Source organism: Bufo bufo, chromosome 4, assembly GCF_905171765.1.
Source record: "Bufo bufo chromosome 4, aBufBuf1.1, whole genome shotgun sequence".
In the NCBI taxonomy this organism is placed as follows: domain Eukaryota; kingdom Metazoa; phylum Chordata; class Amphibia; order Anura; family Bufonidae; genus Bufo; species Bufo bufo.
This window is the reverse complement of record NC_053392.1, coordinates 383,811-397,621: the sequence shown is the minus strand read 5'-3', so window position 1 is coordinate 397,621 and position 13,811 is coordinate 383,811. Positions and strand designations below refer to the sequence as shown.

General features: G+C 50.0%; 1 protein-coding gene across 1 annotated transcript; it reads right to left on the bottom strand.

Annotated features, from left to right (window-relative positions):
* Positions 1–4,048: 4,048 nt before the first annotated feature.
* Positions 4,049–13,065, bottom strand: LOC120998381 (gastrula zinc finger protein XlCGF17.1-like). The gene is made up of 2 exons (XM_040429051.1): positions 13,017–13,065; positions 4,049–5,517 (listed from the first exon to the last, which is right to left on the bottom strand). Exon 2 carries the CDS (start codon positions 5,360–5,362, stop codon positions 4,481–4,483), a length of 882 nt encoding a protein of 293 aa, XP_040284985.1. The 5' UTR covers positions 5,363–5,517; positions 13,017–13,065; the 3' UTR covers positions 4,049–4,480.
* Positions 13,066–13,811: the final 746 nt, after the last annotated feature.

Below are 13,811 nucleotides of genomic sequence, written 5' to 3'. Positions count from 1 at the left end.
GCTGACGAGTTTGGGCCACCTGAAGGTTTTCCCATACCGACCTGGTTAATTCCTCCAGTCGTTCCCGGAACGCCAGCACATATGGTACGATGGGGTTACCGTCTCTGCTATGGCCTCCCTCCCATGTTCCTTGATAAGATCTAGGGGACCTCGCACCCGCCTCCCAAATAACAACTTAAAAGTGGGTGAATCCTGTGGCACCTCTCGGTATGCAAAGAGCAGATGGGTCAGGAATCGCTCCCAGTCCCGGTGGGTCTTGACGAAGGTTCGGAGCATCTGTTTCAGCATTCCGTAATTTTTTTTGCATAGGCCATTGGTCTAGGGATGGTAGGGGGCACTAGTTATTGGCTTAATGCCACAGAATTTTCAGAGGTGCTGGGTCACTTCCACTGTGAACTGAGTACCCCGATCCAAGATTATCTCCTTGGGTAACCCCATCCTGAAGAAAATCCGCATGAGAGCCTCTGCTACCGTTTCAGCGTGGATATTAGTTAGAGCCACCGCCTCTAGTAGCGTAGTCCACCACTGTCAAGATAAATCTCTTGCCAGAGGGGCTAGGCTTGGTTAAGGGACCCACTATATCCACCGCTACTCGGCTGAACGGCCTCAACTATGGGTAAGGGGTGTAACTTGGCTTTCCGACAGTCCCCCCTCTTCCCCATTCTTTGGCATGTGTCACAGGTATTGCAGTACTTCCTGACTTCTTGATTGATTCCTGGCCAGAAGAATCTCTGGGTCAATCGATACCGGGTGCGACTGACCCCTGAATGTCCGGATAGCAGAATATCATGTACTATCCGGAGCAACTCTGATTGGTACCACCAGCTGCCTAATGATAATCGCGTCTGACCCTCCTACTCTTTTTTCAGACTCCTTGTATAACAATTTCTTGTCCCATACAAATCTCTCACCCTCCGCCCCGGGTTGTTCAGAGGTGACCTTATCTCTATATACTTGTAACGTGGGGTCAGTGATCACCTCTGCCTCAAATTCACTAGGGGGATCCCAGGGAACACACTCTAAGGAAGAGGAAGGATCTCTTACCTGAATCTCCGGGTGTGAGTTGTGGTCCTGGGTGCGGGCCTGTTGCTGGGTGACAACTGGGTGTGCTACTCCAATGGCGGTGGTCTGGGGCTCAAAAGTGGAGGCGAGCTTCCCCAGATCGTTCCCCAACAAAACCTCTGTGGCATTAACCCCACTTCCACATTTCCAGACCCCGCTCCCCAATGCAAATGTACCCTTGCTGTGGGTAGCCGGTATACTGCTCCCCCGGGTACCCTTACGGCCACAGTTTTGTTGGTTCTGGCGTGGTTGGGCACTAGGTGGCTCTTTACCAGTGTTATGGTGGCTCCCGAGTCGTGAAGCCCTTGTACTGCTATTCCCTCCAAATGGACCATCTGCCGATGGTGTTGGCGATTATCTGCCTCTGCCTTGAGTGGATTGGCTTCATGTAGCACTTCCCACTGTTCTACGGTTGGGGCTGGTGTCTCGGTCTGGTAATAGTTTGCTGCTGCTCGGGGTGGTGGTGGGCCTGGGCAGATCCATGGTGTTCGGTCTCAGAGTTGGGAGCAGTTTCTCTTGTAGTGCCCGTTTCTGGCACTGGTGGCACTGTCTGGTGTTGGGTTTCCGGAACTGCTGTTGTGGGGTAGCTGGGGGTGGAAGCTGCCAAGGTGGTGCTGCTGGGCCGGTGGGATAGGTAGTCCCCACGATGAATCTTACTAATGTCCTGGCTAGTATAGGTTTCCATTGCCTGCAGGCATCCATATATTTATCTGCTTTCCTGGCCGCTTCGGGGAGGAACGTAGGGTTGCCGTCCCTTACCCACTCTTGGATATCTGTTGCTAGCTTATCATAGAATTGTTCCAGCAGCAGCATCTGTAGTAGGTCATCCATGGACCCCGCTTTGTGGGCTTGTACCCATCCCAGGGCCGTTCGGTGTAGTCGGCAGACCCATTCAGCGTGAGAGTCCTTCTCGGTCTTTTAAGCTCTGTGAACCGCCTCCGGTACGCCTCTGGTTTTATGGCATACCGGGCAAGTATTACTTCCTTTACCCGGCTGTAGTTCTGGATTTCCTTGTCAGGGACTGTGCGGTATGCCTCCGCTGCTCTCCCTGACAGCCGACCTGCTAGGATGGGGACCCAATCTTCCGTATTTATTTTATGTAGGGCACAGTCTCTCAAAATCCTGGAGAAATTAATCTATATCTTCCTCTGCCTCTACATATGTTTTAAAAGCCTGGTAAGGCATGTTAGGCTTACCCTCCTGTATCAATGTCACTGTTTGGCCTCGTTATGGGGTTTGCTGGTTCCTCTGTCTCAGTACAAACTCCTGAACTTCTGTCATGGTTGGGGAGATTATATCCGTTGGGTTTTTGCCATTAAATGACAGCCTGAATTGTAGATCCCTTTGGAACCCAGACTGTTCCTCTACATTAGCCGAACCACTCAGTTCGGGAACCGAACCGCCCTCCATTCGGTATTCCACCCTCACTTATGTAACAAGAACAGCCTTTTTCTTGTTGTTGGCCGGAATAAACCCTGCCTTCAAGGAGATCCTTTAACGTGGACTGCTTATGTGAAGAATAGTCAATCTCCATCCGCAATCCATTGGTACTGCTGCCTTCCCTGTTACTTGTTCCCTTGTGAGTTCTGGATCCCGTTGCTACCAACCAAATGTAGTAGAGCGCTAGTGCGACATAGGCTTTCTCCGCCGGTATTCCAAGGGTTACTTCAGGATCAGGTTATTAGCACAGGAAGCACAGCATCAGTAGTAAATAAAACCATCCATGAATATCCCATCACTCTTCCCAATAACTGGACGACACACAGTATCAGGAGCAGGACACTGTTTAATGCCACATACCCTACTTTTATGCCACTCTTCCATGCAAGCGAGACACCTACAGAAAATTATCCATTCTTCAATCACAGACTGGTTACAACCCACACATCCCCTCCCCTCAGCCTGAGAAGTAATTCAATCAACAGTCCAGTTGAGACATACATTGTTGCCATTGTGTTTCTACCGCACAACCAGACGAATGCTCAGCAGGTTACTGATTACTTTTTGTCTTACAAGTAATGAACCATAGAGAATTAAACATAACATTGCAAATCCAATCAACAGTCCAGTTGAAAAATGCATTGTAGCCAAACGCAATCCGCTACAATGTGAATGTTTCTTGGTATGTTGTTCAGGTATTTCTAATACAGTTAAGGGAGGATTCAGAACAGAGGTGGCTCTAATGGTTGTGTCCACTGAGCTTCTGTACCAGTAAATCTCTCTCTGCTCTTGTTTCTTCTACCAGATATTTTGATTGTGCGGATTTAGGATTTACATTCATTTTTTAAGTTATGAACTTAATTTTTTAGAATATTCCAAAATTATTAAGAAAATCAGACTTTTGTTTTTATTTTGTATTTCATTTTCAAGGGTTTCTGTCACCTCGTTTTAGATTATAGAGCTGTGGACATGCACGGCTAGATCGCCGCTAGCATGTCCGCAATATATCTGTCCCATAAAGCAGTGTCCTTTTATTGTGTTTAAAAAATGATTTTATAGCTATGTAAATTAGCCTGGTAAGGAGCCCAAGGGGCTGTACTAACCTACTTGGTGCCCAGCCATGCCCCCCTGTGAAGGAGCCCAGCACCACCTGCGTCCTCCGAATCTCCTCCTTTCTTCACAGTTAGATTGCCGTAATCTCGTGATGCGCGAGCTCGTGCATGCGCAGTTCCTTCCCTGAGGCTGATGCCAGCACAGGGAAGGAACACTATACCGGCACTGCGCATGCGCGAGCTTGTGCATCGCGAGATTATGGCAATATAACTGTGAAGAAAGGAGGAGATTCGGAGGACGCAGGCGGTGCTGGGCTCCTTCACAGGGGGGCAGTGGCTGGGCACCAAGAAGGTTAGTACAGCCCCTTGGGCTCCTTCACAGGGGGGCGTGGCTGGGCACCAAGAAGGTTAGTACAGCCCCTTGGGCACCTTACCAGGCTCATTTACATATCTATAAAATCATTTTTTAAACATAATAAAAGGACACCGCTTTATGGGACAGGTATATTGCGGACATGCTAGCGGCGATCTAGCCGTGCATGTCGGCAGCTCTATAAACTAAAACGAGGTGACAGAATCCCTTTCACATCCAAATCAGTAAACGTTGTTGTAAATATCTAAGTAACGTCTTGCGTTTCTTTTGTCTTTTATAGTCCACTATCCTCCTCATATCCACAATACTTTTCCTCCATGAATCCCAGTCACTGTTGGCCTCAAGTAAATATAATTTCTGTGTTTGACAGATCCAGACTGATTCTACCCAAAAAATAAACTTTTACTGGCTATTTAATATATGTGAATAAGCGCATAGCATTTCCCACAATTCTGAAAAAATATGGGTTGTTATCTGTGTGAATTCTCTGATGAGATTCAACATTTTATTTCCTTGTAAAACATTTGTCACATACAAAACATCAAAAAGCCTTCTATACTGTATGAATTCTCTCATGTCTTAGAAGACATTGTTTATTTTTAAAACATTTCCCACACTGTGAACAGGAATACGGCTTCTCTCCTGTGTGAATTCTCTCATGTCTACTAAGATCTGATTTACCTCGAAAACATTTCCCACATTCTGCACATGAATATGGCTTCTCTCCTGTGTGAATTCTCTCATGTATAACTAGTTCTGATCTATTTGTAAAACATTTTTCACATTGTGAACATGAATATGGCCTCTCTCCTGTGTGAATTCTCTCATGTACAACAAGATTTGACTTACCTATAAAGTATTTCCCACATATTGAACATGAATACGGCGTCACTCCTGTGTGAATTCTTTCATGTTTTACAAGATATGATTTGTTTTTAAAATACTTCCCACATTCTGAACATGAATATGGCTTCTCCCTTGTGTGGCTTCTCCCATGCATAGCAAGATTGGATTTATCTTTAAAACATTTACCACATTCTGAACAAGAATAAGGCTTCTCTCCTGTGTGACTTCTTTTATGATGATCAAGGCTTGATTTCTGGGTAAAACACTTCCCACATTCTGAACATGAATATGGCTTCTCTCCTGTGTGAATTCTCTCATGTTTTACAACATCTGCTTTCTGGGTAAAACATTTCCCACATACTGAACATGAATACGGCTTCTCTCCTGTGTGAATTCTTCTGTGCCTCAAAAGACCTAAACTTTTTGTAAAGTGTTTTCCACATTCCTGACACTGAAACCTTTTAACTCCTTTTTGCCCAGTATACGTGACATTCTGTGATTGGTCAGAAGAAGGTTCCGCATTATTAGGGGGGTTATATGATAGATATGGACGTGTAATAATCTGTGATTGGTCAGGAGAAGATTCCATATGATTAGGGGGGTTATATGATAGATCTGTACTGTGAAGTGCTGGATATACAATCAGGGTAATGACGTTTCCTCCTGAAGAGCGCTGCAGGACATCTTTATCTTTATAATCTAGTGACAACAAAGCATTCCCCTCAGAATTCTTACTGGGATTTTCTGTAAGGATATAAAACAGATTTCATATTTTTTTTTTTCAATCCACAAATTTAGAACATTCCTATTAGCTTGGAAAAACATACAATTTCTAGAACCAGAAATCCAGTGGTGGGTATATAAGGTGTGTGATAGGCTGTCTGCACACATATCCCTCGGTGGGTATATAAGGTGTGTGTTAGGCTGTCTGTACACATATCCCTCGGTGGGTATATAAGGTGTGTGATAGGCTGTCTGCACACATATTCCTCAGTGGGTATATAAGGTGTGTGATAGGCTGTCTGCACACATATCCGTCGTGGGTATATTTGGTGTAATAGGCTGTCTGCACACATATCCCTCGGTGGGTATATAAGGTGTGATAGGCTGTCTGCACACATATCCCTCGGTGTGTATATAAGGTGTGTGATAGGCTGTCTGCACACATATCCCTCGGTGGGTATATAAGGTGTGATAGGCTGTCTGCACACATATCCCTCAGTGGGTATATAAGGGGTGTGATAGGCTGTCTGCACACATATTCCTCAGTGGGTATATAAGGTGTGTGATAGGCTGTCTGCACACATATCCGTCGTGGGTATATTTGGTGTAATAGGCTGTCTGCACACGTATCCCTCGGTGGGTATATAAGGGGTGTGATAGGCTGTCTGCACACATATCCCTCGGTGGGTATATAAGATGTGTGATAGGCTGTCTGCACACATATCCCTTGGTGGGTATATAAGGTGTGTGATAGGCTGTCTGCACACATATCCCTCGGTGGATATATAAGGGATGTGATAGGCTGTCTGCACACATATCCCTCGGTGGGTATATAAGGTGTGTGATAGGCTGTCTGCACACATATCCCTTGGTGGGTATATAAGGTGTGTGATAGGCTGTCTGCACACATATCCCTCGGTGGGTATATAAGGTGTGTGATAGGCTGTCTGCACACATATCCCTCGGTGGGTATATAAGGTGTGATAGGCTGTCTGCACACATATCCCTCAGTGGGTAAATACGGCTGCTGTGGTAAAGGTGTATAAAGTGAGTGGACAAATGGGCGCCTTGAGAATAAGCCACAAGGAAACTGTACAGCACCGCCTGCCAGTGATACATGGGTTGTCTTCTCCAATCATGTTTTCTGCTTCATAGAACGGTGTCACGGAACCATGAACCAGACGTACAACAAGAGATAAGAGAAAATAAGAAGGCTTCATTGAAAATAAAGCTGTAAAGCAAAAGTCCAAACGGATGGTGAAACCGAGCAGAGTCTTTGCGAAGCCAGAGGTCAGGAACCAGAAGGGTAGTCAGACGAAGCCAGGATCAGGAACCAGCAGGGTAGTCAGACGAAGCCAGGATCAGGAACCAGCAGGGTAGTCAGACGAAGCCAGGATCAGGAACCAGAAGCAGCAGCAGTCTTAGAAGCATGTGAACACAAGAGGACCAAGCAAGGAACTGAAGCCACAGACCTCCTATATATATGAGCTAGGCATCCAGCTCCTCCCAGTGGGAAGGAGGAGCCGCAGGGTGGGAGGCTACAAGAAACCCAGAAACCAAGATGGCCGCCAGCACATGTCAAACGAAGGAGAACAGCAAGAAGGTAAGACCATGACAGTACCTCCCCCTCAAGGGCCCCTCCTCCGCGGAGCAAAAAACGGTTTCTGAGGGAAGCGTGCGTGGAAGGCTCGGAGCAAGGCAGGAGCATGGACATCTGCGGAGGGAACCCAGGAACGCTCCTCTGGACCATAACCACGCCAATGGACCAAAAACTGCAACCGACCGCGGACCAGGCGTGAGTCCAGGATATTGCTCACCTCATATTCCTCACGATTGCCCACTTGGACCGGACGAGGCCGAGGAACCAAGGAAGTGAAACGATTACACACCATTGGCTTCAACAGGGAGACATGAAACACGTTGGAGATCCGCATGCCAGGAGGAAGCGCAAGGGCATAGGCTACCGGGTTTACCCTGCGAAGCACTCGGAAGGGACCAACAAAGCGAGGCGCCAGCTTGGGAGTGGGCACTCGAAGGTTGAGGTTGCGGGTGGACAACCATACATGGTCTCCGACCTGGTAGGAAGGAGCAGGCGCTCGTCTGCGATCAGCCTGGAGTCTCTGGCGCTGCGCAGAGACCTCAAGGGACTTCTGGATCTGTACCCAAGAAGCACGTAGGACGGAAAGGTGATCCTCCACAGCCGGAATATCCTGGGGAGAGAATACCTCCGGTAACACGGCAGGTTGGAACCCATAATTGGCCATGAAGGGAGACGTCCCAGAGGAAGAGTTCACCGCCGTGTTCCTGGCAAACTCAGCCCAAGGCAGGAGGTCAACCCAATTGTCTTGGTGATCGGAGACATAGCAACGAAGGAATTGCTCCAAGGCCTGATTGGATCGTTCTGCGGCCCCATTGGACTGAGGGTGGTAGGCCGAGGAGAAGGAGAGATGAATCCCCAACTGGGAGCAAAAGGCGCGCCAGAACCTGGACACAAACTGACTCCCCCGATCCGACACAATCTCCTTGGGCAAACCGTGCAACCGGAAGACCTCCCTGGCAAAAATCGTGGCCAACTCTTGTGCAGAGGGTAACTTCTTGAGAGGAACACAGTGGCACATTTTGGAAAACCGATCCACAATCATGAGAATGACCGTATGGCCTCGGGATGCAGGAAGGTCCACAATGAAATCCATCCCCAGGTGTGACCATGGGCGCTCCCCGGTGGCTATGGGTTGCAGAAGGCCCAACGGAAGGTGCCGAGGGGACTTACTCTGGGCACAAACGGAGCATGCCGCTACATATGCGGCGATGTCGGAACGTAGGGAAGGCCACCAGAACAGACGTGAAACAGCCCAGGACAGCTGATTCTTTCCAGGATGCCCCGCGGTCTTGGAGTTATGGTAGGTTCGCAACAACCGAGTGCGCAACTCCTCAGGCACAAAACATCTGCCGTTGGGTCTCCCAGAGGGAGCACCAGATTGAGCCGCCAAAATCTGCTCACCCAGGGGAGAGGTCAGGCTGGTGCGAATGGCGGCCAGGATCTGATTCGGAGGTATGACCGAAGTCGGAATCGACTCCTCCCTGGACAGCTCGGAGTACTGCCGTGATAAGGCATCTGCCCTGATGTTCTTGGAACCGGGTAGGTAGGAGACCACGTAATTAAAACGTGACAAGAACAGAGCCCATCTGGCCTGACGTGGTGTCAATCTCTTGGCCTCAGAAAGGTAGGTCAGATTCTTGTGGTCCGTCAGGATGAGAACCGGAACCACCGAACCCTCGAGCAAGTGCCTCCATTCTTTAAGGGCCTGCACGATGGCCAATAACTCCCTGTCACCAATCTGATAGTTGCACTCCGCGGAAGACAGTTTCCGGGAGTAAAACCCACAAGGAAGCAGAGGACCCTCTGGTGTTCTACGCTGAGACAGAAGGGCGCCTACTCCCGTCTCAGACGCGTCCACCTCGAGGACAAAGGGCAACCCAGGGTTGGGATGCGACAGAATCGGAGCCGACACAAAGGCGGACTTTAGGGCCTCAAAAGCTCGGATGGCCTCGAGCGGCCAGACCTGGGAATTACTGCCCTTCCTGGTCAGATCCGTGAGAGGCTTGGCCAGCATGGAAAAGTCCCTGATGAACTTCCGATAATAATTGGCGAAGCCCAAAAAGCGCTGCAGGGAACGAAGACCACTGGGCTGGGGCCACTGTAAGACAGCCGAAACCTTCTCAGGATCCATGGAGAACCCCTCAGCGGAAATGATGTAACCTAAGAAGGTTACCTGGGATCGGTGAAATTCGCATTTCTCAAGCTTACCGAACAGCTTGTTCTCTCGTAACCGTTGCAACACTCGTCTGACATCCAGAATGTGGGCCTCCATGGATTCAGAATATACCAAGATGTCATCCAAATAGACCACCACACACTGCTGCAACAGGTCACGGAAAGCATCGTTGATGAATTCCTGAAAGACTGCGGGCGCATTGCACAACCCAAAGGGCATAACCAAGGATTCATAATGACCGGTCCTGGTGTTAAACGCGGTCTTCCACTCATCGCCTGCCTTGATCCTTACCAGGTTATATGCCGCCCTCAGGTCGAGTTTGGTAAAGACCGTGGCCCCTTTAAGGCGATCGAACAGCTCGGAAATCAAGGGTATCGGGTAAGCGTTCTTGATCGTGATGCGATTGAGACCCCTGTAATCGATGCAAGGCCTCAACTCACCGCCCTTCTTTTTCACAAAGAAAAATCCAGCCCCTGCCGGGGACGAAGATTTGCGAATGTGTCCGCGTGAAAGCGCCTCCCTCACGTACTCCTCCATGGCCTCATTCTCCGCTACCGACAGTGGATAGACTTTGCCACGAGGAGGAACGGCACCAGATTGTAACTCTATGGCACAATCGTATGGGCGGTGCGGAGGTAGGGCAACCGCGCGCACCTTATCGAATACATCCCGGTACTCCTCGTATTCAGGAGGCAACAGAGAGTCCGAGGAAGTACACAGCAACTTGACAGACCCATGGATGCAACTAGCCCCACACTGCGGTGACCACGAGAGGATCTCGACCGATCTCCAATCGAAAGTCGGATTATGCTTCTGGAGCCAGGGGTACCCCAAGACCACCGAGTAGTGTGGAGACGAAATAACCTGGAGGCAGACCGACTCTCTGTGAACGGCACCAATGGCTATCCCCACTGGAAGGGTCTCATGAGTCACGTGTGGCGGCAGAAGGGGTCTGCCGTCTATCGCCTCAAGAGCCAGTGGGGAACCTCGAGCCTGCAGAGGAATGGAATTGGCGGCAGCGAACACACTATCAATGAACAAACCACCAGCACCAGAGTCCACCAACGCCTGGGTCGTCACCGAGCCCCCGACCCAGGAGAGGACAACAGTGATCAGTGGTTTGTCAACACGGGAAACCGGGGACGAGGAGACTCCACCCAAGATCTGCCCCCGACAGGATCTCAGGTACGAGCGTTTTCCCGGACGGTTCGGACATGCCAACCGAAAATGCCCACCGAGACCACAGTACATGCATCGGCCCTCGCGTCTCCGGAGTGCCCTCTCCCCCTCGGACAGGCGAGCAAACCCCAGCTGCATGGGTTCACCCCCAGACAAGTCATCCCCAGGAGGCGTGGGAGGAGAGGGAGGCACGGGTGGGACAGCAAACGTAGGCACCAATCTGTTAGAAGACCTCCGCAGGTTCTCCTTAAAGGAAGGTCTCTCCCTGAGTCTGGTGTCAATCAAAATCAGGAAAGAAATAAGAGACTCGAGCTCAACTGGTAGGTCCTTAGCTGCAACCTCATCCTTCAAGGCATCCGAGAGACCATGAGAGAAAGCAGCGACCAGAGCCTCATTATTCCAGCCCACCTCTGCTGCCAGGGTACGAAACTCAATGGCGTATTCAGCTACGGATCGTGAACCCTGTCTGATGGACATAAGGAGCTTCGCAGCAGAGGCAGCACGAGCCGGCACATCGAATACCTTCCGAAGAGAAGCAACAAAACCGGAAAACTCGGCAACCACCGGATTGTTGTTCTCCCATAAAGGGCTGGCCCAGGCCAAGGCCTTGTCCGAGAGCAGCGAGATCAAGAAGCCCACCTTTGATCTCTCAGTGGGAAAGGCATGTGGCAGCAACTCGAAATAAATGCCCACCTGGTTAAGGAAACCTCGGCACTGAGTTGGCTCTCCCCCAAAGCGCTGTGGAAGAGGGGCAGAACCGGTCATACCCCGAAACACCGCAGGCGCAACAACAGGTGTCAGGGTAGACTCTGGCGCAACAACCGGAGCGGCAGTAGGAGCGAGCCCAGGAGCGACAACCGACCCATCGGCAACGGGAGCGAAATGAGCCGTGCGTTCAAGCAGGGTTTGCAACGCCACAGCGAACCGACCCAACAGGTGATCCTGCTGATCAAGTCTGGCAACCAGCGTGGGTAGCGAGGATGGCCCTGTACCGTCAGAATTCATGGCTTGGTCCTAATGTCACGGAACCATGAACCAGACGTACAACAAGAGATAAGAGAAAATAAGAAGGCTTCATTGAAAATAAAGCTGTAAAGCAAAAGTCCAAACGGATGGTGAAACCGAGCAGAGTCTTTGCGAAGCCAGAGGTCAGGAACCAGAAGGGTAGTCAGACGAAGCCAGGATCAGGAACCAGCAGGGTAGTCAGACGAAGCCAGGATCAGGAACCAGCAGGGTAGTCAGACGAAGCCAGGATCAGGAACCAGCAGGGTAGTCAGACGAAGCCAGGATCAGGAACCAGAAGCAGCAGCAGTCTTAGAAGCATGTGAACACAAGAGGACCAAGCAAGGAACTGAAGCCACAGACCTCCTATATATATGAGCTAGGCATCCAGCTCCTCCCAGTGGGAAGGAGGAGCCGCAGGGTGGAAGGCTACAAGAAACCCAGAAACCAAGATGGCCGCCAGCACATGTCAAACGAAGGAGAACAGCAAGAAGGTAAGACCATGACAAATGGATGGACTCATCCATGTGGAATGCACTCTCAAACAATTGTCTTCGCTGTGGTGGATGGGAACTTCTATCAAAACAATGTGACATGTCTAGACTTCCAAATAATACAATGTACCGCTAATTTTTCAGATTTGAACCAAATTGAGCATCTGTGGGACCACCTGGATGGTCATGTTCGCTCTACAGATCGAACATTCAGCAGTCAGCATGGCACCAGATACCTGTGACAACCTACCAGGACCTTCTGGAGTCACTCCGGGCCCGTGTAGCTGCTGTCCGTGCTGCACACAGAGATTACTCTGGAGATTAGCTGCTGTTCATAATAATGGGACTCCACTAGGTGGCGAAACCTACACATGACAGTGAGCTCTGTACAGTGTAATGGCCGCAGTCTACATGTAACACGGTAATGACATGAGACACAGCACATCTCAGGCCGGAGTCATGGAGAGGACAGTGAGCTCTGTACAGTGTAATGGCCACAGTCTACATGTAACATGGTAATGACATGAGACACGGCACATCTCAGTCCGGAGTCATGGAGAGGACAGTGATCTCTGTACTGTGTAATGGCCGCAGTCTACATGTAACATGGTAATGACATGAGACACAGCACATCTCAGGCCGGAGTCATGGAGAGGACAGTGAGCTCTGTACAGTGTAATGGCCGCAGTCTACATGTAACACGGTAATGACATGAGACACGGCACATCTCAGGCCGGAGTCATGGAGAGGACAGTGAGCTCTGTACAGTGTAATGGCCGCAGTCTACATGTAACATGGTAATGACATGAGACACGGCACATCTCAGGCCGGAGTCATGGAGAGGACAGTGAGCTCTGTATAGCCCCAAAACTAAGTTAAGTGTCCAGCCTGGACCATGAGAGGATGGAGAGAAGATCCTGGAGAGGATGTCTATGTGCAGTCACAGCTCCCTCCGCTCCTGCACATAACACAGGGGTCACTGCCCGGAGTGCTCCTTTACTGCAGCTCTGAGGTGGAGCCTCACCTGAAGAAACCTCCCAACTCCCTTCCTCCATTCATGATTCCATACCTGAGGTCACATGGACTGGAATGTCCTCCTCCACCTCACTCTTACACGGGGGATCGCCCATCATCCGCTCTTCTTCATCCTCCACTTTAATATCAGTCACATCTTCCCCCTGATTTGTCATCTGTAACAAGTCAGGACAATACAGCAGACAGGTGGGAAATCTAACAGATCCACATAAGAGACCCCCACCATCTATGACCCCTCTATGACTGCAGGAGCCCCCTATATAGATGTGTATAGGGCTCAGCTCCATCTACCTGAGGGTTCTCTGGGAGCTTCTCCTCTGGACAGTCCTGGGAATACAGAGGACGGGGACATCTCTCGGGGGGATTTCTCCTCCTGGAGTCAGAACCTATAGGAGATAACACACAGACTGTATTATATTTGAGATGATGGGAGTAGTATCCAGGGGACCCTTACATCTCTATCATCAGGAAGGTCTCCTCTCACCTGGTGATGTCAGAGGTCGGGGCTCCTCCATCATGGCGTCCTCGTACAGATCCTCCTGTCCTTCTATATACTCCCACTCCTCCAGGGAGAAATACACCGCCACATCCTGACACCTTACAGGAACCTGACAACACAATGACACCGTCATCACCCAGACCCCTCCAGTGCTGTTACTGGAGAACCTCCCAGTATTCCCAGCAGGGTCACCTCTCCAGTCAGCAGCTCCATCATCTTGTGGGTGAGTTCTAGGACCTTCTCCTCATGTATCAGGGGGGGAGGCTCTGTGATGGGGGTCCACCCTCCTGACTCCTGGATGATGGGAGTCCTCCCCGATGTCTTCTTCAC